This window comes from Beta vulgaris, chromosome 5, assembly GCF_026745355.1.
Source record: "Beta vulgaris subsp. vulgaris cultivar EL10 chromosome 5, EL10.2, whole genome shotgun sequence".
Lineage (NCBI taxonomy): Eukaryota > Viridiplantae > Streptophyta > Magnoliopsida > Caryophyllales > Amaranthaceae > Beta > Beta vulgaris.
This window is the reverse complement of record NC_079206.1, coordinates 2,044,418-2,068,875: the sequence shown is the minus strand read 5'-3', so window position 1 is coordinate 2,068,875 and position 24,458 is coordinate 2,044,418. Positions and strand designations below refer to the sequence as shown.

The 24,458-nt window shown below is 36.3% G+C and overlaps 3 protein-coding genes and 1 non-coding gene across 4 annotated transcripts; all 4 read left to right on the top strand.

The window, feature by feature from the left end:
- The first annotated feature begins 156 nt into the window (after nt 1-156).
- Nucleotides 157-10,195, top strand: LOC104892133 (probable inactive ATP-dependent zinc metalloprotease FTSHI 1, chloroplastic). The gene is made up of 15 exons (XM_010677964.3): nt 157-1,038; nt 1,119-1,203; nt 2,373-2,807; nt 2,910-2,963; nt 3,053-3,118; nt 4,548-4,643; nt 4,716-4,844; nt 5,718-5,770; nt 6,247-6,442; nt 7,006-7,120; nt 7,302-7,576; nt 8,134-8,217; nt 8,301-8,413; nt 8,498-8,747; nt 9,622-10,195. Exons 1-15 carry the CDS (start codon nt 332-334, stop codon nt 9,808-9,810), a joined length of 2,847 nt encoding a protein of 948 aa, XP_010676266.2. The 5' UTR covers nt 157-331; the 3' UTR covers nt 9,811-10,195.
- A 2,917-nt stretch (nt 10,196-13,112) lies between these two features.
- LOC104892132 (SUN domain-containing protein 5) lies at nt 13,113-17,369 on the top strand. Its single transcript, XM_010677963.3, has 4 exons — nt 13,113-13,743; nt 14,653-15,998; nt 16,091-16,176; nt 16,742-17,369. Exons 1-4 carry the CDS (start codon nt 13,536-13,538, stop codon nt 16,968-16,970), a joined length of 1,869 nt encoding a protein of 622 aa, XP_010676265.1. The 5' UTR covers nt 13,113-13,535; the 3' UTR covers nt 16,971-17,369.
- A 986-nt stretch (nt 17,370-18,355) lies between these two features.
- LOC104892131 (F-box protein SKIP8) lies at nt 18,356-23,538 on the top strand. Its single transcript, XM_010677962.3, has 3 exons — nt 18,356-19,079; nt 21,438-21,634; nt 22,899-23,538. Exons 1-3 carry the CDS (start codon nt 18,633-18,635, stop codon nt 23,158-23,160), a joined length of 906 nt encoding a protein of 301 aa, XP_010676264.1. The 5' UTR covers nt 18,356-18,632; the 3' UTR covers nt 23,161-23,538.
- An 816-nt stretch (nt 23,539-24,354) lies between these two features.
- On the top strand, nt 24,355-24,426 carry TRNAQ-CUG (transfer RNA glutamine (anticodon CUG)). The gene has a single exon. It is a non-coding gene; the product is annotated as a tRNA-Gln (tRNA).
- The last annotated feature ends 32 nt before the right edge of the window (nt 24,427-24,458 follow it).

Sequence of the window (24,458 nt, the reverse complement as noted above, 5' to 3'; positions counted from 1 at the left end):
TTACACCTAATTAGAACTTATTGGATTTAATCAGAACTGATTGAAACTTAGTGCATTTGATTGAAACTTATTGAACCTTATTAGACTTGATTGGAACTTATTGTCCTGATTGGACCTGATCGGACCTGATCGGAACTTACTTATTTGTTTGGATAGAGCGGAGCAAAAATCATTTCAGGCTATCGTCTTCCTCGCGTTGCTGCTCACATGGTGTCTACTGTGGTTGCAGAAGCAGATAGAGAATAATACCCGATAAAACACTCCAATTTGTTCATGTTGCTGCTCTTCTAAACCCTAATTTGATGAACTCTACTCCACTTTAACACAAACAATGTGTACAAGAGACACTATTTTGTCTGCTAGGGTTTATCAACCCTTTTCTATAAAAAATCTCAGCAGATCAAGCATTACTTCAATTCGAGTTCGAAAACACTCGGACCAATTCAATTCATCGAAATTATTTAGTGTTGGAGTTAATTTCACTCGTCGGAAACCCACTTTATATTGTAAATCGACTGAGAATGCACCAAATTCGGACACAGAAGATTTTGTGACTAGGGTTTTGAAGGAAAACCCTAGCCAAGTAGAACCCAGATTTCAAATTGGTGATAAAGTGTATACTTCGACTGAGAGGGAGAATTTGAAGAAGAATAAATATCGTTTTGGGGCTCTTGAGGTGTTAAAGAGGCTAAAATTGAAGGACAAGGTGAGAATAAACGAGGCGTCGGAGGAAAATGGAGATAGAAATTTGGAGGGTAATGTGTATTTGAATGATATTTTGAGGGAATATAGAGGGAAGCTATATGTTCCTGAGCAAATGTTTGGGGTGGATTTGTCGGAAGAAGAGGTATTTGATCGGAATATCGAGGCGTTACCTAAAATGAGCTATGAGGAATTTGTGAAGTTTATGGTTAAGGATAAGGTTAAGTTGTTGAGTTTCAAGGAGCAGAGTGGAATTGTTTCTGGGGATGAAATGAGAGATTTTATTGTTGAGCTGAAAGATACTCCCGGGGAGAAGAGCTTGCATCAAATTCAATGGTGAGATATTGATTGATTGCTCGAAAAGTTTTGATTGGTTTTGAATGATTTTGATGATAATGTTATGCAGTTATTGGCAGGGCAATGCAGTTGGGTGCTGATCAAGCAAAGGAGCTCTTGGCAGAGTACACTGGTCCTCAGTATGAAATAGAGACACGAGCTATGGTAATTTTACTCCTTAATTTACTGTCAATTTTGGCTGGAAGAATGAGGGTTTCTTATCTTACTCAAAGCACAGGTTCACAAATTCATGTATGCTAGATAAAGTTGTTGGAAGAATGAAAATGCAAAATTGTGTTGTTTTACATGTTTGCAACTGTAGATATTGAGTGGTTTAGAGATAAGTTTGTTGGATCTATCATAGTGAATAGCTGTTATATGAGCTACTTGTCATGTTTGCTGTTAAATTTCACTAATTTCTGTAGGGACTTGGGTTGTAAAGAGATATTCTGCAACAAATATGTATAAATAATTTTTTCAAAATAAAATCACATCGCACTCTTAATCCTTGCTGTTGAGACCTCATATTCTTAATTGTGTAGGCAAGACATTCTTGTGAGGCACCTGGGTAGTTATGGTTTGACAATTTTCATTTATGCCTTGTATGGATGGCCTGATTATTATCATTTGCAGGAGTTTAGATTTCTGCGCCCTTCTTTTCAAGTGTTTCATATTGTCATGAGATGGCCCATTATTGTGAACTTAAGTTATGTAAGTCAAGGGTTATCATGCTCTTTGTCTGAAAGTGTTTCCTTTTGTTCCAACTTCCAACTCTTGATTTCCTATCATGGAATGCATTTACCTCACTGCTTCCTTGCTGGAGATTCTATGGACATTGTCGAGATATCAGATTGCAGAGTATTGAGAAAGGAAAATGTAAAACTCTCAAAGTGTATGGAATTCGTTTTAATCTTTGGCAGTTTTAGGAATTAGGATCAATTTCTTTTGCTTCTCACCATGCTTCAAAATCTAGAGGTGAGATAGAGTTTATTCCTTCTCTTTTATTCTTTTTTTTTTTTTTAATCTCTCTCTTTAGCATAATGAGGCGTTGTGTACTCGTGTCATATGTATTTCCTTTGTACTATGAATATTAAGTATTTGTTTCATTACTTTCTGCTCTCCTTGAAGAAGCTATGTCCCAAATGATGCATGATTTTTTTTTTTGTTTGCATTGAAATGAACCTTTAGCTTCCCCCCCCCCCCCCAACAAACAAAAGCAAAAAACAAATGAAAATGGGTTGCACAAGAGGTGCAATGTGCACAACAAAATCTACTTTTCTAGAATGTTGTTAGGAATATCAAACCTCTTGCTAACTTTATGTCTTTTGGTACAGACATCGATTGTGAATTCGCCCGAGTACCCTAATCCTGTTGCATCCTCCATTTCGAGCAGAATCATGGTGGAATTTGGAATGGTTACAGTCGTCATGGCAGCTGCTGCAGTTATTGTTGGAAGCTTCCTCGCTTCAGCTGTATTTGCAGTCACTAGTTTTGTTTTTGTTGCCACTGTGTACATTGTTTGGCCTGTAGTCAAGCCTTTTCTTAAATTTTTCTTTGGCATCATATCTGGAATTGCAGAAAGTGTCGGGGATAAATGGGCTGACATTTTCATTGATGGAGGGGTTGTTTCCAAGTTACAGGAATTCTATATTTTTGGTGGTGTATCTGCCAGTCTTCAGATACTAAGACCAATCATGCTAGTCCTTTTAATTATGGTTCTCCTTGTACGTTTTACTCTTTCGAGAAGACCAAAAAATTTCAAGAAGTGGGTATGCCACCACCTCTCTATCATATATAGGTAGCACTGAGTAAGTTTTTATATGTGGCTGTTATCTGTTCATGCTAATTTTTATGATGTGTGTATCGTGTAGGACATATGGCAAGGTATTGATTTTTCACAATCCAAGCCTCAGGCTCGAGTTGATGTAATTTCCTTTCACGACTATGCATGTTTTTTCCCCTTTTTTTAAAAATTTATGTCATACTTTTTGATACTTACTATATTTTCTTGTAGGGTTCAACTGGGGTTACTTTTGCTGATGTGGCTGGCATTGAAGAAGCAGTTGAAGAACTTCAAGAGGTAAAATAATATCACTTTGACTGTCATGCACACTATAAAGGAACTCTATTTGCAAATAATAGTATTAGATTGAGAATATTAATCATAGCAAAAACTGGATGCTGTTACTGCTTAAACTTCCTTTCTCATGTTGAGGAACATGGGTTTTTCTAGTAAGAATGCATTGTTTGACAAATAAAAGAGAACTTGGTGGGTAGCTTTTCCTTCTGGTGGTAGATTGTTCTGGTCTCAGCGTAAAAGTTACTAGTTGTCGTCCAAAGTTATAAGGAGCAATAATTACTGAAGGAGCTTGAGTCATTAAGAATGAAATATTATTGTCTTATGACTATGTCTATCGTGGTCTGTATACAACTGTACACGTGTTTTTCCTTTGTGAGATTGGGCAATAGATGATCAACGTTTAGTTAAATAGGCCTTTCCTGGACTGCTTGACGGCACATGACTCTACGGATCTCTACATGACGCATTTTTAAGCAGCATTATTTTGCATGTGCTTCGTCATTGCCTATATATCTCTCATAGCTCCACATATAATCATTGCAATATTTCCACACCTTGTTTCTTTGGTTTAAGCGTCGTTTGGGAATCTAAATTTCAAGAAAGTTATTCATTTTGCATAGACAACTTTTCTGGAAAGATTGAATGATTCCATCTCCCAAAATGTGTTTATGTTGTGCTTTTGTAGTGGTGAGACAGAGCTACCTGCTGTTTTTGAATTAATTTTGGGGTTTGAGTGTTTTTGTCCATCCACGGATTTATTACATGTTCTTTATTGTGCATTGGGAGAGAGAGAGAGAGAGAGAGAGGGGGGGGGGAGACTAGAAACTAATAAGTAGGAGAGGTTCTCTGGCTAATCTATTTTCTGTTTGGACTAGGACTACAACATTATGGCTTCTGGTGACGTGGGATAGAATGCTCATAATTTATACTTTTACTTTGGTGCTAAGATGCTCTGGTTTTCTCGTGTTTATTAAATGATGTACATCATGCTTGGCACACACACTTTTCTTCATTGTTTGATTGACATGATCTAAGGCATGGTAAAGCAAGAGAACTTTGAGTTATCTAGTGGTGACGTGTTTATATTGGTATAACAGGAAACAGGCTTCAGGTTCTGGTGCATGACAGTTATTTTTAATACTTCACTTTGGTCCTAAGTTGCTCTAGTTTTTCTGTGTCTATGGAATGATGTACAGCATGATTAGAGCACACACTTCTTTCTCCATCTTTGCTGTTGGGAGAGATCGGTCTTTTGTGCTGTATAGTCTTCTTCTCCTTTAATGGGTCGCTTTAGAATGTTAATTGATCAAGCAGCCTCCCTTTTGATTATGGAACCTTTGTTTTTCAATTTTTAACTTCGTTGTCTTTTGAATCTCTGAGGTATTTTATTGCTGAATTCATTACTGTTTATCCTGTATACATTTTGTAGTTGGTGAATTACTTGAAGAATCCAGATCTATTTGACAAAATGGGGATCAAACCTCCACATGGAGTCCTTCTTGAAGGGCCACCTGGTTGTGGAAAGGTAATATTGATGGTGTTTTATTTTGTTCTGTTGGTACATGCAGTGTCCAAATATTTATCTTCTGTCTGGCAGACATTAGTTGCAAAAGCTATAGCTGGTGAAGCTGGTGTTCCATTTTACCAAATGGCTGGGTCAGAGTTTGTTGAAGTTCTCGTTGGTGTTGGCTCTGCACGTATCAGGGATTTATTCAAGAGAGCCAAGGTAAAACTGACATGTTCCCAACCAAGTAAGATTGTGATGCTTGTTTCTTACATTGTGTATTGGGTGGAAATTTATCTTGGACAGACTGATGCTTGCATTGTGTATTTGGTGGAAAATTATCTTGGACAAACTGATGCTTGCTTTGTGTATTGCGTGGAAAATTATCTTGGAAAGCCTGATGCTTGCATTGTGTATTGGGCAGAATGATTCTTGCACTTTCTTGCCTCCTAATAGAACACGTCATATTTATCGTCAGAATCATGTAGCACGCGATGTCGCTTTATAGATGCTATTTGTATCTGACCTTTGATTCACGAGTTTGGGTCTTTGGGATCCCTTCTGCATAATGTTGCTATGAATTAACATAGCTTGGACAGATTATAATCATAAAGAGATCAAGGAAGAAGATGAACTTTGATTGAATAGTAATAGGTAAAAAGCAAAAGTAACAGATATTCAAGCTTTCGAGAGGCTTGATTCTCTCCCAATTGAACTACAAGAGTTCACTAATTTTTCCTTAACAATTTTCAACATACTTTTCTCTCTCTAATTAGCCCTGTATATAGAGTAACTTCTTTAACACAACTACCTAGCTTATTCCCCAAGCTAACTAATGTAGATAATATCTAAATTACCCTTCCCTCTAATATTGATTCATAGCAAATGTTTCCTGAATAGCAGAGGGTTCATGTTGTGCCTAATCTGTAGATAATTTGAGAAATTCACTGGCAAGGGTGGCAGTAATCATCTATTTAATCGTGTCTTGTCCTTGTGGGTAACTATGATACATGCTTCCTGGAGCTGATAAGATAGAAAGTGTCAAAAACAATTGATCTTCATCATTTCTGATTACCATGAACTTTCTTTTTGCAGGTAAATAAGCCATCAGTCATATTCATTGATGAGATTGATGCATTAGCTACACGGTACATAGCTTACTGTCAGTTAGTTTATTAAAATATGAGTTTTTTTTGTCAGGAAGTACCTAATTAAACACAAGTTTTGTAGGGAAGGACCTAATAAATTTCTTTTTGTCTAAAAAGACCTATTAAAATACTTCCGATTTATGAATTTCAGGCCAAAACACCAAATTCCGGCATTGACTTTTTTTTTTAACTCCAATTGACTGTCAATTCTTTCATTCTGTCTTACCGCTCATTGCTGTAAGCTCATCTGCAATCAACGCCATAGTTTGGTGTTTTGGCCTGAAATTCATAAAATGGTTGCTATTAACAACCAAAAGTATTTTAATAGGTCTTTTTAGGCAATTTTTTATTATTAGGTCCTTCCCTACAAAACTTGTGTTTTATAAGGTACTTTCTGACAAAAGACCCTTAAAATATTGTAAATCATATGTCTATTGCGCATCTTGTTCTGATTCTCCTGGATCTTGTGGATTCAGACGTCAAGGAATATTCAGTAATTCAAGTGATAATCTATACAATGCATCAACTCAAGAGAGAGAAACTACCTTAAATCAGCTTTTAATTGAGCTTGATGGTTTCGATACTGGAAAAGGTGTCATCTTTCTAGGTGCTACAAACAGGATGGATTTGTTAGATCCTGCACTTCTTCGACCAGGTCGTTTCGATAGAAAGGTTTGTATTACCTTTAGAAGAACAGTGTATTATACTACTTGTACCCTTGGCTTTACATACTTTCGATTATATTACAACTTATGAACAATCATTTTATACTTGTGTCTGTTATCTCTACCTTGTCAAATCAAGTTTGAGGCTTTGAGCATAAATAAGTTGAGTTTTGCAAAAATAAGTGAAGTTGCCCAATAATAAATAAGTTTGGCAAGATAAGTTCACCAAAGATAAGTTCACTAGAAGCAATTAGGGTATATGCATACCAATATATTTGTTGTAGTCAGTTAATTTGTTGATACGCTGCCTAGGTAAGTTATTTTAGTTAATGTGTCCGTTTAGCTTCTCTGGTCTCATCCTTAAACTGTTTGCCTAGCCTACATGATGCAAGTATTTTTAAAATGAAGGAAGTTCAATGTTAGTAAGATAGGCTTAAAAGAACCTACTCTTAATTCGTATGTGCTGAATAGATGAATTTTGTATATGGTAACTCTTTTTCTTTTTCCCAGCATTTCTGTATGGTACTCTATATTCTCTGACTATCTCAAAATTTTCTTCTTTTTTTGTAGATAAGAGTTCAACCTCCTAGTGCTAAAGGAAGATTGGAAGTCTTGAAAGTTCATGCTCGGAAAGTAAAATTGTCACCTTCTGTTGACTTGTCCACTTATGCAAATGACCTACCTGGTATGGCAAAGTCCAAAAGTTAACATATGTTTTCAAACATGTTCTTTTTTAGTGAAGGAACTCTTTTGGTATTTTAATTTTGAGATGATGAACTATCTATAGGATATATTGACCTCTATAGATGTGATTGTATGGCTTGTGAATAAAGTCAATATGGATAAGATATGTTATGCATGTTCAGGATGGAGTGGTGCTAGGTTGGCTCAGTTGTTGCAAGAGTCTGCTTTAGTAGCTGCTAGGAAAGGGCATGAAGAGATTGAGCAGTCTGACATTGATGATGCTGTGGGTCGACTAACAATTGGGCCTAAACGTGTTGGCATAGAGTTGGGGCACCAAGGACAATGTCGCAGGGCTACAACTGAAGTTGGAACTGCTATGACATCTCATTTGCTTAGAAGGCTTGAGAATGCAAAAGTTGAACCTTGTGACCGTGTGTCTATCAACCCACGTGGCGAGGTGACTTTTTCCCCGTTTCTTTCCTGGAAATATATTTTGATAGCTACCTTGTCAGCCTTCAGTAAGCATTCTGTGTAGAGAGCACGGCTGCTAGAAGAAATCAGATTTCACATTCTAGATTTATGACAAGTTTTTCTGTAGGACTGTTGCATAGTAAGAAATGCTAACTTGAGTTTAGATGTCATACTTTCTATATGAAAGAAGCCTCTCTTAATGACTGCTTCATATCTCTTGCTAAATACTACTAATGAACAAGAGCTCTTGTTTCCTTAGTGCTTGGAGGTAGGTTTCTTTGATGAGATATTGAACTTCAATTAGTTTCAAAATATTAGTTCATGCACATTATCTATGATGTTCATTTGCTTTCTCCAAAATTTCTATTGACAAGGCTTGAAATATGTAGATCTTAGTTGATTGAATGATTGACTATTGCTTGGAAGTAGGATGGTTAGTTTATTTCTGTAGAACTGTCAAGCAATTAACAGAAATACTCTGATGGTGTTGTGTAGGTGTGATCTACACCACTCCTCCTAACATGTATTGAGTTATTTTTGCAGACATTGTCTCAAGTCGTGTTTCATCGTCTGGATGATGAGCTGTACATCTTTGAGAGGCGGCCCCAGTTGCTATATCGTTTACAGGTCAGACATTAGGATTTCTTAGCTTATTTAGTTTTTTGATCAATTTGTTATTTCTTTGTGGCTGACCTGCTTTACCTGGAAAGATATTACTCGGTGGGAGGGCTGCTGAGGAAGTTATATATGGACGTGATACATCGAGGGCATCAGTTAATTATCTTGCTGATGCAACCTGGCTTGCCCGGAAAATAATAACCATGTAGGTTCATTTCTCAGCTTCTTGTTCCACTTTTATATGTTTGCCTTCATTTTTGATAGATAAGTTTTCTGAAATCTCTACCAGATGGAATCTAGAGAAGCCTATGACCATACATGGGGAACCACCTCCCTGGAGGAAGACGGCTAAATTTGTGGGACCCAGACTGGATTTTGAGGGATCGTTGTATGATGATTATGACCTTATTGAACCCCCAATTAATTTCAATTTGGATGATCAAGTTGTCAAGAGGACTGAAGAATTGGTGCAGGAGATGTATAAGAAGACTGTAACATTGCTTAGGCGGCACCATGCAGCTTTGCTCAAAACTGTGAAGGTATGTGCATGTACATATATCGTTATTACTTATTAGTATATCAAAGACATTTTCACAAAATGTTATTATATATAAGCGAGGGTGATTACTTGTTGCTAGCTGCAACAAGTTTATATAAATTGATTAGCTCATTGAAGGAAATGAGGCTAAGAACTTCTGCCAGCTTTTCTTCTCTTTAAGTGCCCCCAACATGAGTATGGACCCTGCAGTTGGATTTTTTCACTTTTGTACCTTTGAACATACATGAGGGGACCCCTTTCAGTTCTTGGCCAATCTAAGGGCTCTCAATGAAGTCTCATTTTACTCTTGACGGAATTTGTAGCTCTCTTATTACTCAAGACGCCGATGCTGATTTATATCTTGTTGGATGGATACCTTGGCTAAGAGAACCAATCTCATCCTGATGGACGGGAATAGAAAACTCGTCGGGTACACCCTTCACCATTAGTTGGAGTCTCCAGCAAACTGCCTGTTCTTTTTCCCTCTTTTGGTTATGCAAGTGTCGAATGCTATGCAAGTGTCAAATGCTACATATATGCAACATGGTCAAGTTCTGTAATTCTCGTCTCAGAATACATTACCCGTTTGCGTTAGAGACAGATATTTAGCAGAGTCCAAGGGGGAGAAGGTAGTGATGTATGATTGCTCACCTAGTTGTTGTGGAAATGGATACAAGTTATGGGCTAGAATGTAAGGGTTCTTTGAGGGTAGGTATTCCCTTATTCTTCCCCTCTACCCCCAAAGGGTCTCGCCTGCTAAGCTAGACTAACTGACCGGCAGGCGGCAGATGCTGGTACAATAAGGTCCATCCTCGTAATTCCTGAAAACTTAGTATGTTACAGCCATTCTCACATCTGTTATGTTTCATTTTCAGGTTCTTTTAAATCAAAAGGAGATCAGTGGAGCAGAAATCGATTTTATCCTCGACAAATACCCTGCTGAAACACCCGTAAACCTTCTTTTGGAGGAGGAAAATCCTGGTAGCCTTCCCTTCTTCAGAGAGGAGCAAGGATATGAACTAGAGTATGAATTAACAACTCCATCAAGTGGTGAATTGGTGTGAAATCTGGCTTTTCATAGATCATCTTGCCCAACTACGTTTTTTATGCAAAAAAAATGCATTTATGCGCCAATCAGGCAAAGATGAAAAATGCATGTAAGTATTTTGTAAGCTCTCATATGAAAATGAATGTTGAGATATTAACATGAGTTTGTAAATTGTAAGGCTATGTTTTCTTTGTAGTTCTGAACTTATTACTTTACTAGTTAAAATCATATTAGACTGAAACCAAACTAGAATTATTCAGACCAAACTAGTTTAGACTTCCTTAAATCTGTTTAGTTATTACTAAAGGTGCGTCTTCTTTACTTTACAAAAATACTTCCATTGTATTTTTTCTATTTTAACATTTGTTATTTATGAAAGTTTAAAATTAATTGTTACTAAATTTGGCTAAAAACTATCTCTATCTTTCTTCTATCACATTGGTTTCTTTATTTATTTTGTTTCTATATAGCCTCATTCGTAAGTGTCAACATTCAATCTGTTAAGAAAAATGTGGAGGAAGTAAGTTCTTGGGTTGATCAAGACTAATTAGAGTTAATTAGATTTGAACATAAGGTCAAATTAGGATTGGTCAAGTTTAATTACGTCTAATATGTTTATTTTAGATAAGTTTAGATAAAGAGGATGTACCCTGAATATGATAATTTCATATTAGTGAAAATATTACACCCGTTAACAAAGAGTTACTCACAATGTAAAATCATGTGGCATAACAACACGAGATCTAATAGTTTTACCTCACCCAACTTATGTTCATCTAAAAAGCTATCTTTTATGTTTTAAGAATAGAAATTTTCTGTAATTTCTTGTTATAGGCGCTTGTATAGTCAAAATCATGGGGGATAAGCAAAGAAATGGGGAAAAAATGAAATGTGGGCCCCACCTAATTTTGGATGGATTTAACCTAAGGATAGCAATAATACTTTAGGAACAAAAAAGATAGTTATTTCAATAAAGATTATATAAGAAATCCCTTCAAAAAAAAAAAAGATTATATAAGAAAGATGGTTAAAATAAAAAAATCTTTTTAATTAATAAAAAAAACATTAGAGGATTAAGTGAGAGTTCAATGGTAGAAAGCCTACCTCCCAATTAAGAGGTTGGAAGTCCTGGTTGAGTCTTCAAATTTCAACCCCCGAAATTTGGAATATAATAGGTTTCTTTATAGATGTATACTCACAATTATCGATGTTAATGGATGATGTTTTTCCAAATACTTTGTCTTGATGGATGATGTTTTTCTAAATACTTTGTCTTAATTTTATGATAGTAAAAAAAAATCACGATCAATAAATAGTAATACCTCCATTTTAGTATTCAATTTCATTTTAAAATCTTCAACTCTATTTATGAGTGGTCAAATATACCCTACTTGAAATGGTAATAGATATCCTATCTACACCTACCCTCCATAACTCACTCCCTCTCTTCTTTTTAAGCATTTTTATAGACTATTTTACCATTTATCTTTTCCACACCATCCACTAGGGGTGAAAGTTATTCGGATAAAATCCAAAATTCAATTCAATCCAATTTGAATTAGTAATTTGGATCGGATTTGAACTGTGTTCGGATTGGATTCTGATCGAGATTTTTTGAAAAATTGGATTTTCGGATCGGATTGGATTGAGGGTAAACGGATCCAAAAATCCAATATAACCAAATAGTAATATGCCTTATATTATGTATCTGGATTGGGCGTAAGTGCTTAACTGATTTTTTTTTTTATATATAAAACTTATGCCATAGCCCAATACACATAGCACTTCAACCCTTCCCCTAAAACACTAAGTGTACTTAATTCCTCATTTTCTAAATTTACTAAGTTATTGTTGTGCTTAATTCATTTCATCGAAAAACTAGAGTTTTAAAAATATCGAATTTTCGGATCGGATCCAATCTAGAGAAAGAAAAATCGGATTGGATTGGATTGGATTGGATTCAAACCCTAATTGGTTTGGATTTGGATTGAAAATTTGAAATCCAAATTTTATTCGGATCGAATTGGATTAGGCCATAATCCAAACCACACACCAAACTTTCACCCTTACCATCCACCACCACCTGCCACCCCTTGCAACCACCCGCCATCACCTACTTTTCACTGCCACCCGCCACCTCCTCCACCACCCACCTGGAAGCAGTGAAAATTTCTTAACGCGATGGGTGAACATCTGGCCTGGACGTTTGTCCCATGGAGCGAACGTCTGGCCTGGACTTCCTCCCCATGGAGCGAACACCTGGCCACGACGTTCGCCCCAATGAGCGAACGTCCAGGCCAGACGTTCGCCCATCGTCCTAAAAAAATTTCGACTCCTTCCAGGTGGCTGTGGCAATGTGGTGGTGGTGGCAGGAGATGGATGGTGGTGGAGTGAGGTGGCTGGTGGTGCGGGTGGTGGTGGCGGTTTAGGGAAAAAGAAGGAAAAGGTTAGAGATGTAATTTCAACTTTTTTTTGGGGCGATTTCAAGTACTTTTGGGGAGATGAATAAAAGTTCGGTTTTTAGCATTAGAACAACTATAAAAGTTGGACACCTCCCGAACTACAACAAGAAATAAGAAGATACCATCACATGTCGCAACTCGCATAGGACCATGTACGAGGTTCAAATATTCAAATATTTGCGAGGATCTAAAATATAGGAGAGTGAGATTATTGGACCAGTTTAGCAATGTAATTAGTAAAAATAAATTAGAAGGTAAAAAAAAGTTAGTGAAAAAATGATGTGGAGAAAAAAAAAGTGTTACAAAAAAAGAGGAAAAACTATCTGCAATCCTTAGGGTTGCATGTGAGAAGCTAAAAATGGAAATAAGTTGCATTAATTGATCATTTATTATATCAGTTGATGCAAATTTTTTCCATAAATTTACAACTTATTTCCACCTTAAGTAGTGTATTTATGTCTTATATATAACTCTAACGGCTCGTTTGGTAGTTGGTCATAAATGGTGGTAATGGGAATAAATTTGTGTGTAAATTTGTGAAAAATATAACTCTATCATTCCCATGGTAATGCTAATTCATCCTAAAGTGTCCACTTTCCTTCTTGAATTTTCATTCCCATCCAATACCACCTTGTAGGGTGGTAATGAGTGGTAATGAAAATTGGTTCCCCTTGGAGACAAAAACACAAGTTTAGGGGTGAGATTGCTTACCCATGCATGGAGAAAAAATGTCTCCCCATGGAGATTTTAAGGGTTTTTCCCTAATAAAATTACACTTAAAATTCATTCCCATTACCACAATTTATTAACGACTACCAAACGGACCATTGGATATTGGATAGTGAAAAAAAAAAAAAAAAAAGGATAGAGAAATTATGACTTATGAGCATACTAATGTCAATTGTCTAAGACCATAACAATGCCCACAAATTCTCATTTGATTTCAATTAGTATAATTTTGAACCAAACGTTCATCTGATTCCAAGTAGCTCCCCTAAAATACGGACCAAAGAGTTTCCGACGAAATTGGAGATTTTTAAGTTGTGATAAAACAAAAACAAATTTCACAAAACAAAAACAAATTTCACAAAAGTTACCCAGAAAAAATCCCTTTTTTGTTGCTCTTTTTTCAAATTAAATTCATCCCTTCTCTCTCTCCACCACCTTCGCTCTACAACAACTGACTTTCAATAGAAATAGTAAGAAATTACATTGAAACATTAAGAGTTAAATTTACACTATTAACTTCTTTATAATTATTGTATTTTATGGATGAGAAATGAAGAAGGCTCAAAATGGTGGATTACATGTGAAAAAATGTAGCATTAAAAATAAGAATTGTGATGATTTTGGAGATAACAACAACAACAATAACAACGAGAACAACCGAAGCAACAACAACAGCTTTTATGAACTTTGTCTTTCATTAATTTGGTGTTTTGTTTTCTTGTTTTATTGTGAAGTTTGTCTCAGCGATGGACATGGAGGTACTTTTTATCTTTCTTTATTATTATTTATTTAAATTTTGCCATTTTGATGTGTCCTTAATTTCTGGGTTTGTGTTTTTCGTTTGTTTTTATTCATACCCATTTTGTAATTTGTGATTTTAGGCAACACCCAGTTGTTCCTTTTCCCTGATTGTTTTTGGATTACAATGTGGGACCATTTTAGGTTTTCCTTGATTACTTCTTAATTATATTGTTTTATTATGGTATTATGAGCTATTATTGTTTTGCTTTTTTAAAATTTGTGGCTAGATTTGTTAATTTTGTCATGATGTAGTAATTAAAGCTTTGCCTTTTTTGATTTGTATGATTAATGAGCAATTGAGCATCTTATGGGTTGTATGATGAAATGAATCTGTCTTTTGAGGGTTGTAATTTGGACAATTATGATACTCTTTTAGGAAATGTTGTTGTTTCATTACAATCAACTTCATGGATTCTATATCTTTTTGTAACATCTCATTGAAAATGCCATTTTTGGGGAATAGACGAGAGAGAGCGACTAAGGGTAGTGATGTAGACGTGATTTGTTTGCGCGACTTGATTGGCTAACCTAGGTGGCATCCACATGAACAATGTTATTTTTATTAATAGCTCCTTAAGCTCCCATAGACCCCATTATTAGATTTGTATTAAGCCAACTACCTATAGTTATTAGTACAATATATTAACACGATCAGTTTTTCTTAGTTTCTTACAGCAATCTGTGCTATGACCTTAGAGATGCATTTTGTCCATCTATGTTGGCATTGTGTCATCACCTATTGCTGTTGTTGGAACATTTTGCTTCCTTGTTGGCGTATATACAGTTCAATTGGTGCAGTTAATTTGCTGCCTGCTTAGCCCCAGTGAAGCTAATGACACTGACTCAAGTTCATATTTATTGTCCAGAGACTCATCACTACCCTAATTATAGAAGCACGTCATCGGAAGCTAAGCTTGCTGGCAATGGAAATTCGAATGTCCATAAAATCGCTGTTGGTAACTTCACTGACAGCATGTTGTTAAAGGTTAATATATCAATAAACGTCAACATTTCTACCATTCAAGGGCTAGGTTCTTCCAATTCTAGTTGCTCACTTCCTAGGCATAAAGGGGTGGAAGAATTGGTCTTTTACATATTAAGATTAGGATACAACGGCTTAGTGTGCGAAATACCTCATCAAATAGATCAAAGAATGAACAAACTAGAGGACCAGCAACATGGTATGGCTCTGGATACTACCTATTTAAAGCTCGATGAGTCCCAAAATACAACAATATCAGGAAAAGGGGTGGTAACCTCTAGCGAACAAACAAATATCACCCATCGACTTGAACCCGATGGAACAGCTTACAATTTTGCCTCTGCAGCCAAAGGGGCAAAAGTTGTGGCTCATAATAAGGTAGCAAAAGGAGCAAGTAACATTCTGGGGAAGGATCACGATAAATACCTTATAAACCCTTGTTCTGTATCAGACAAGTATGTTGTAGTTGAGCTTGCAGAAGAAACGTTGGTTGATTCTGTCAGGATTGCAAATTTTGAGCATTACTCCTCAAACTTTAAGGAATTTGAATTGTGGGCAAGCTCGACTTACCCTACTGATTCATGGACCTTTATTGGAAAATTTGTTGCTGCCAATGTCAAGCATGCTCAGACCTTTGTTCTGCCTGAACCCAAATGGGTAACTTTTTTGAACTTGAGTTTGGTTAGTCACTATGGATCTGAACATTACTGTACATTGAATGTCTTGGAAGTTTATGGTGTTGATGCTATTGAGCGGATGCTTGAAGATCTAATGGTGACTTCTGGCAGACCGTTTCCTAGTGAACAACCATCAAAGATTAATACAACAGAAGTTTCATCAGTAAAGCCTCAGGATGTTACAGGTAATGAGAAAAATGGTAGTGAAGTTCTTAATGGAAGTGATTCTTCTGGTAAAGGAACGGGAACAAGTGATGAGCCAAAGGCAAACATAGATGTGACTAAGAGTCCTGGCACCTCAAGCAAGGTCCCTGATCCAGTCGTGGGAAAGTCAAATAGCAGAATTCCTGGCGACACTGTTCTGAAGATCTTAATGCAGAAGGTGAGGTCGGTGGAGGTCAATTTGGCTTTGCTAGAAGAGTATCTCAAGGAGCTAAACCAAAAACAAGGGGATATTATCCCTGAATTCAACAATGAAATCTCGAAAGTTACTTCACTGCTCGACAGTGAAAGAAAAGGAATCAACGAACTAGTTGAGTGGAAGGAAGAAACGGTATTTTGCCTAACTTTTCTGAAGTTAATGAGTCTTCTCCATATTCCATTCTATCTTAAATGTTTGAAAAAAGAAATTCCTTTTTTTCCCAGGACAAGCATATTGAAGACTTCGAGTTATGGAAAGCAGTATTCTCATCACAAGTTGATGAATTGATCTGTGAAAATAGGATCCTCAGGTCCGTTGCCTTTTCAGCTTGCAAGTTTTCTTCTGTAGCTGCTACGTAGTGGTTTGGTTTATGCCATGACACCATATGCATTTTTTCCCGAATTTCTTTTTTTTTAATGGGTGAAGCTTCTAGTTAAATAAATCATTACAAGTTGATGGTGGCTTTCTTTACTCTGCTGCTTGGAGGGGAGTAGAGTGATAAAGAGGAAGACTCAAATTTCCTCCTACCCTTTCATTTTGGCATATTATTGTAAAAGATCTGTCTGATGGTTAGTGTGTCATTTAGTCAAACAAAAAGTAACAAAAATTGCAAAGAGATATTGTAAAAAGCTTAATAGCTACCCCAAATCTATAGATTTAACCAGTTACAAAATGTATACTCAGAAGTTAAGGAAAAAAAGGTAGAAAGTTAGTGGTATGGTGACGTTTTTACCTGTTTTGGATCGATCTAATATTGACCATCTTTGGTGCTGATCTCACTGATGGAGCAAGTTTCTCTCCTCGTTTGATGGCTTCTTTATGTTACATCTTCTTTTTCTCCTTCGATGATCTGACTACATCTTTTATTACTGCAGATCTCTTGTGGAAAACATAGAGAATGACCACACTAGTCTACAGAACAAGGAGCTTGCTGTTTTATTAGTGAGCTTCTTCTTCTTGTGCATAGCATTCCTCAAGCTAGTCTCCAAGCGGGTTTTGCTCTCTTTTGGAGCTTCTCGCGGTAATGATGCTTCTAGAACTACCGGAGGCTGGTTGTTAATACTCCTTAGCAGTGGCATCACGATGTTAATAACTTTGATCTAGTGAATAGCCATGTGCTGATGTGCGTGCAGTTATTCACCATCTCTGAAGAACTGCATGGAGGACAGTGAGTCGGTATCATAAGATTCAGACGGCTTCCTGCCCCTTAAGTCGGGGCAGAGATGTATTAGGTAGAACGAGCATGCATCTTTTGCAGAAGTAACTCTCGTGAAATATGTTCGGTTCTCTGATAGTAAAGGATCCATTTCATCATGTCCACTTGGTACTTGGTACTTGGTAGGTTAAGACATGGTTGTTAACTTGTTATAGGCTTTGAATTAGGATTAGTTAGGTTGCTGCCATTATATATGTAGAATTCAGCCGAATGCAGGGCTCAATATTGCACTTTCACTGAAAACTCAATAAATATTAAAAAAACAAGATCATGTTTGTGTTGTTTTATTTTTCAGTATACGTTCCTGTGTTCAACTTAGATTACAGGTTGAATGCTGTTCTTGGACAATATCTTAATCCAAGGAGCTATAGCTTTGTTTTTAGCAGAGTAGATGTAAGCCAGGAAGTAAATCGTGAATACGGGCGCTTTCGCGGTTATCGATTACAATGACGCAAAAGCGTTTGTAACAGATAAATGGAACGGATTGCGGTTAACGCAACATGAATTAAACGAGTAACAATATAGCTTCAACAATATAATTACAGTAGATCGACACGTGATATAGTTCAATGTATATGTTGTAGTTTGATTAATAGGAACAAAATCAATGAAATAATAAAGGTGAGAAAACAATAAAGATTAACAAATAAAGAACACAAGGATTTACGTGGTTCAGTCAAACTAGATTGGGTCGGGCTCGGGCAATCCATGGGCCAGTTCGGCCCATGCCCACCTCTACCTCAAATGATGTGAAATTCTGTCATGAATTCATAAACTGATTCCATTTTAAGACATGTATTTAGGTTCCGTTTGGTAGCGCGTAAAATGTTTTCCCGGAAATTGTTTTCCTCCATTTTCAATTTTAAATTGTTTGGTTGGCAAAATAGTGTAAAATAATTTTCCCTTGAGGTAAAATTACTCTCCCAATGATGGAAACCATTTTCCTTTCAAAACGAAGGGAAAGCTATTTTCCTTATCTCTCTTGTACATTCCTCTCACTACCTCCTTACTTTCCTTTCATTTTTCTTTCATTTCATCATTTTCTTACATCGAACCAAACAACGGAAAACTAATGTTGAAATTGTGTTGTCCATTGTAAATTGTTTTCCATAAAAATCATTTTACAAAGTATCTGGGACATTGTCCGGACTTAAAAACGAGTGCAAAGTAAAAACTCAAGGCATCGTCCAAACTACACACTAGTTAATAAAAAAAAATACGACATCATTTAACAACCTAAAAAATAAATTTGGGTAAACCATAATAGACATGAGAGTATTCAACGAAAAAAATTCAGTTACAAGTTAGTACAACTCACACTAACCTTCTTCCTCCACATCCCATTTCCCCCTCTCTCTCTCTCTTCCCTCTGCAAATTCCATTAAAGAAACGAAGCTCTAGGGTTTTACATCACCTACAAAGCTACAATCAAATTCAGAAATTCAACGCAACACCGCAAGAAATTGACGAATTTCCCCCAAATTTTCAAAAAAAAATCAGCGAGGTTTTCTAGGGTTTTTCATGTACATTGAAGCTTTAATGTCTTGTGAATGGAGGTTCCCTTATCATCCTTTCTTTCATTTCATTCCTTCATTGTAGCCGTTGCCGCCACCATAATTTGCTCTATTTTCGCCGTTTTCGCTCTTCGATTTTCTCTCTCCTCCTCTTCTTGGTCTTTTAAAGCTGATACAAGAAGAACGAATTTCACAACAGAGAAAGAATTCAAAGATACTACTATTTGCGCTTCAGATTCTGGTTGCTGCTGTAACGGCGTCGTTTTGACCTCCGATTCGACTGAAAACGGCCTAGAAATGCCGGCGTTATTAGCTTCGGAAAAGCAAACTGGTGCTTCGATGATGGAGCAATTAGTGCCGGAAATTACGACTCATGCGCTCAGTTATCTGGATTATCCTAGCTTATGTCGTCTCTCTATGACTAATTCACACATGAGGAAGGCTGCTAATGATGATAATGCGTGGAAAGCTCTTTATCATAAGGTATAATTATAATAGTAACAATTTTTTGTGGAGTTTAAAATTGAATTCGCTTGTTTCTGTTGTATTTTTTGCATGTTTGTGGTGTTTGTTGTTTTATCTGGAATTACATTGCTTGTCATCGTATAGTGGATCTTTTTTCATTATTTCTGATCGACGGAATGGTGTGTGAAAATTTAGGTAAATTTGATAGCTTAGATTTGTCGTGAATCGTTCGAATTTGGCAACCATGGCTATGTTTTTATGTAAGTGTGGAGAGGAACCATATAAGAATGTCGTTTTGAGAATAGGATGTGGTTTGTTTTTGTCACTTGTGAGTGTGTTCTTGAGTCTTGTTTTTACGTGCGTGCTCTGAGTGTCGCACATATTGAGTGTTTTGGAGATGTGTTCCAGGTGCAATTTGGGCTCATGGAGTCTTGATATCTGTTGGAGGGTCTAGAGTTTCTAGACCGGAGTTCCGTAGTACATTGTCATAGGGGAGCTTCAAGGCAACGTATGGTAGCTTGTGAAGCATATTTTTTATTTAATGGAGGTAGTATTGATGTGATCAATAGTGCATTTATTGCATTCACATGCTTCGTTATGCTGAATTTATGTTGTGTGACTTGTTACCATGACGGCATAGCATGTGTACTCTTTTTTGTTATTATGCCAAAATTGGAGAGATTTGTGCGTATGCTTTTGATAAACTGGGGAAAAGCAGAAATTGGTTTCTTGTTTGTTGTGGTGGAGGAGTTTGCTAGCTAGCTTCTCATTATGGTATCTTGGATATTGTCTGGATACTTCGGTTACTTTTGTATGTAAAGTCCCTTTGTCATGGTGCTCTTAAAGTCCCAATTAACAAGACATAAGTTAGACGACTACGTTTTTGACAAATTTCTTAGCAATCTCTCCTAGTATGCTAGAGACTTACTTAAGTAGACTTACGATTCGGGATGAGATGGTTTTGATTTCTTAGCATTGGTAATGGTGCTGGCAGTTCTTGATGCTCTGGCATCCTGAGTCCTAAACTAAGCTAGTCTAAATCTTGATATGTTGATACAGTAGAAACAATGCTCTTTGCTACTTTTGTTGTGTAGACTGCGGAGCTCTTTGAACTATTTGGACGAGGTTTTTTGTGATATGGCATTGCTACTAACCTAATATAATAGTATAATACTACCTCTGTTTTTTTTTAGTTGCAACAATTTCTACTTTTAGGTGTTTTTTATTAGTTGCAGCATTTCCCTTTTTAGGAAAGCTTTTGGGATAATTTGACTATATTACCCTTCACCTACTCTTTTGAACCTGATTAGTACTAGTAGCAGGGGCAAGTGGTCAGTGGGTCAATTATACTTTCTTTTCTCATTTCTTTAAGTTTGTGCAAAAAGGTGAATGTTGCAACTAAATAAAAACAGATGTAGTAGTACTTGGTTGTGCGTTTTGGGGTATTTGACTCTAATTTTTTTTTATTGGATTTGGAACCTTGACTATGCTTATAAAAGCTTTTCCCCATCTGGTTTGCCACATTGCACGCCAGTTTGGTCGTTATACAATTAGTTGAACTTTTGACCAGCTTTGGTATATTGTCCACTACTTCTGCATAGACTGGAAGCTTTGAAAATGAAATACTAAGATATACTTTTGAGATGTTCCATATAGTTGGCCCTATTTCTCCTGAAGTGATATTTTTTCAATTGTTTGTATCTTGCCATCCTTTTTGCCATTGTTTTTGTCTTCCCATCTTTCACCCCAATGTTTGATCAACCATGTTCCTCTGTAAACACAATTACTTAAATGAAGTATACTGGTTACTTGATTGCCTTACAATTTCCCCATGTAATGCCTATGGTATGATAGATATTTTTTTAGCAGATTTTTCCTTAAAGTTGCGGTCACATTTTGTAATATCAATGTTGCCCCTTTTTTTTTATATAATCTCAATGCTCTTCTTGATTTTTTTCAACATATACAAGCTTATGGCTACTACTCAATCTGCTTTTCCCTTTGTTAAGTCTCACTTTTCCTTCTGGGATGTGTTCTTTTCTTTTATTTTTGTCCCAGTTTTACTTCTTCTTTCACAAAAATCACTCTCGTGACTCCTATGACCCTGCCATTTATTCTTGTTCCTTGGTTTGTTGTGGAAAAGTGAAGTGGGACTAAGAAGTCAAGTCTTAAGACGGAGGGAGACATAACTAGAACTTCTATCTGGGTGTGTCAGAAGATGACACTCGATAACAACTGGTTAGGAGATTAGTTTATAGCTTTCTTGTTCCTTTATTTTAGCTTATGCTTACATCCATTGCATTTTGTTAGCTGCCCAGACTTTGTTAAATCTCATATTCTAATGTCTGCATGAATTACTTTCATCGATTCTTGTAGGATTTTACTCTGGAACAAGATTCTGTCAGACCAGCTAATGGTTGGAAGGCTTACTATGCAGCTACAAGAGCAATTGTGAATATCAATGCAGAATTCTTTAACATCATCAGGGAAAGATCAGTTCAAGCAATGAGTCGTTTCTGGCTTAATGTAGACTATGTGAAGTGTATTCATGCTTCAGGAGAGCTTTTTACGGGGTATGTACCGTGTTATCTGTTTATTGTCATTTGGAAGTATTTCATATGTTATGTGGCACGAGTGCAATTGGTCCTGCGACGTGCATTCTAAATAGTCCTCTCTTCCTAGTTCCTACTTAGTCTTTTTATGTGTACTGGATCTTCGAATCTGTTCACAATGACTTGTGGTTCAATTTATGGACCTTTAAATTGTGCTTGATCCTGTATCAAAACATTGCATCTAAAAGTAGACTCGAAAGTGGACTCACATATTAAGTTTTCATTAGGTTTAATGTGGGTTAATGATTATTTCTGAATCACTGTTCAAGCTGTTACAGATATTTTTCTCTGCTGAACTCCTTTGTTGATGTTACTTGTAATTTAATTGACTGATTAAGTTACTTCTTGCAGTGTTTCTTATTAACTCATTTGGTCAAATTTAAATATTTCAAACAATCTATAAATACTAATTTATAATTTAAAATTGTGTTTGCTAAATTAATCTTCAAAAGTATGTTTACAAAATGCATCTTTAGATAATTGATTGGAGCAATAATTATAGATCTACAAGAAACTATAGTTGAAGTTTGATCGTTATGAACTGCAAATGTCCAGTAGGAACATCTACATGAGTGTATGGGGCAGGACTGCAGGAGTATCTGTATCACATTAATGTGCTGATTACTTCCCAAGTTCCCATTGAGATATACTATATGTTATAGTTTAGGCACTCAGGTAATTTAAAATATTCAACAAGTAGTGTTCTCTGAGGCTCTTGCTTTGTTCTGTTGAAAGTTGAAGGGGTCAAGGAAGAGGGATTTCTGACATGCTCCAGCTATTTTAATAGATATGCACATACATGGTTTCTTTACTGGCTGTGCTGGTTTTGTTCGATTGATAATTAACAGTAGGTCGCAAGATGGTTCACTGTGGTTCTAGCGCTTCATCATTCTAGTTAAATGCAACTTATAGGAGTCTTTTCATGCTGCTACAAGTCTTCATAAAGTTAGACTGGTTCTGTCCAGAAATAATAGTAGTACTATTTTGGGATGTAAGGGAAAATTACACAAATAGATTATGTTTTTATGAGTAATGAGTAGATTTTTTATTGCATGTTTTGTATTAAGTTCATCTGTACGGTCCTGGAGGAGATATATGAGTTGAAAAGTCAAGGGGGGAAATCTTCATTCCAGTTCCTGCAATCGTAGTTTTTTTATCTATTACCCTAAGATTTATAGGGGTGGAGTTTTACTGGAAGCTGACCACCTGTTTATACACCTGCTAGGTATAATGCAGTTATAGAGAGTTGGCAGATTGCATTTAATTGGGTGCAACAAGCAGATGGCTTCCAACTTCGTGATGTGCGAGCTAGGATTCTGACTGACATGGCTTGGGTTACGATGAAAACCTATGTTGACGTTAATGCTGGGCCATACAATGTGACCAATGTGTTCGAGCATCACAACGGGAGGTGGTACATGGTCCATCATCACTGCTCGATGATGCTGGTTGATGAAGATGTTGATCAACAGATTGCGCATGCATAAGCCACGTAGGAAGGAACTAATAATCAATGAACATAGTAGTAACCGGGAAAAAAAGTAAAAAAATTAGTACAGCATCATATGTCTTTCGTGAGATATATTGTGGTTCCATTTGAATGATCCAATATGTTAATTGTTTCCCCCAGTTTTGGCTGCTGTTTCACGAGTAGGGCGATGTCTGTGTATCGAATCCAACTTGGGTTTGGTAACGGTATTGATGTCAATACTTCGGGTGTTAAATGGAGAATTAGTTAGGCATTTTACTAGATTTGGAGCACATAAGAGATTCAAGTCTCAAATGATTGTCTCTACTAGTACATAATAGGCAGTCAGGCAGTTGCTTAATTCATGAATCATATTGCGTTCGAAGTATTTCTCGGGCTTCAAGTTTTCAATACTGGGAAGTATTCAAAATCGAGATTTCAGATTTTTAGTGCAACAAGGGAGCACTTTTTTGGCGTTAAATTAACATTACACTCCCTTGTTTCTAAATAGAGTTCTTACTTTTTTTGGACACAAAGATTAAGGAGAAATAATAAGTGAAATTTTAGTTGTATTAATTGATAATTAAAAGTTAAAGTTGGTACACTATTTATGAATTGCTTATTGAGGAGAGAGAATGTGGAGAAGTGAATAATATAATATTTTAATTAGTGGATTGTTACACTAAATAAGAAAATGAGAAATCTATTTGGAACAGATAATTGGAAAGACAAAAACTCTATTTAGAAATAGAGGGAGTATTTCCTCTATTCACTTTTACTTTTAATATGGGAGCCGAAGGAATAAAAAAATAAAAAATGGGATCCATGTAATGAAATGAGACACAAGATTCAATCGCAAGTAAATGAGTAATAGTGTTGTAACTTTGTAAGTAATTCTATATTGTCTTGAAAGACTAAGTGTTGCAAGTGAAAGTGAACAGAGAAAGTATATGTTTGATCTTGTAATTAAAATAAGGAAACAAAGCGATTATAGGGCCAAATAATCTGAGAATCACGTGGGTGTCCAATAGTTGGAGCTCCCACCTCCCAACTTCATGATCGAGAGTTTGAGGGTTGAGCTTACTTGACCAGTTAATTACCGAATAAAAAAAAAAATAGAGCCAAATACTCTATTTCAGGATCCTAGGAAAATGGGGTGTTATTTGACAAGACAATTCACTAATATATAATAGAATAATATAAACTTTCAAGCGGTTCCATGGTCTAGTGGTTAGGACATCAGACTCTGAATCTGATAACCCGAGTTCAAGTCTCGGTGGAACCTAAATTTTTCCCCCAACTCACATTTTTTTTTAA

Excerpts from the sequence above, each read along its gene's own strand:
- LOC104892131 (XM_010677962.3), top strand. The coding sequence starts at position 18,633 with ATGGAGGTTCCCTTATCATCCTTTCTTTCATTTCATTCCTTCATTGTA. Across the intron at positions 19,080-21,437 it reads GGAAAGCTCTTTATCATAAG|GATTTTACTCTGGAACAAGA; the intron begins GTATAATTATAA and ends CGATTCTTGTAG. Across the intron at positions 21,635-22,898 it reads TCAGGAGAGCTTTTTACGGG|GTATAATGCAGTTATAGAGA; the intron begins GTATGTACCGTG and ends TACACCTGCTAG.
- LOC104892133 (XM_010677964.3), top strand. The coding sequence starts at position 332 with ATGTGTACAAGAGACACTATTTTGTCTGCTAGGGTTTATCAACCCTTT. Across the intron at positions 2,808-2,909 it reads CAAAAAATTTCAAGAAGTGG|GACATATGGCAAGGTATTGA; the intron begins GTATGCCACCAC and ends TGTATCGTGTAG. Across the intron at positions 8,414-8,497 it reads GCCCGGAAAATAATAACCAT|ATGGAATCTAGAGAAGCCTA; the intron begins GTAGGTTCATTT and ends AATCTCTACCAG.
- LOC104892132 (XM_010677963.3), top strand. The coding sequence starts at position 13,536 with ATGAAGAAGGCTCAAAATGGTGGATTACATGTGAAAAAATGTAGCATT. Across the intron at positions 13,744-14,652 it reads TCTCAGCGATGGACATGGAG|AGACTCATCACTACCCTAAT; the intron begins GTACTTTTTATC and ends TTTATTGTCCAG. Across the intron at positions 15,999-16,090 it reads TTGAGTGGAAGGAAGAAACG|GACAAGCATATTGAAGACTT; the intron begins GTATTTTGCCTA and ends TTTTTTTCCCAG.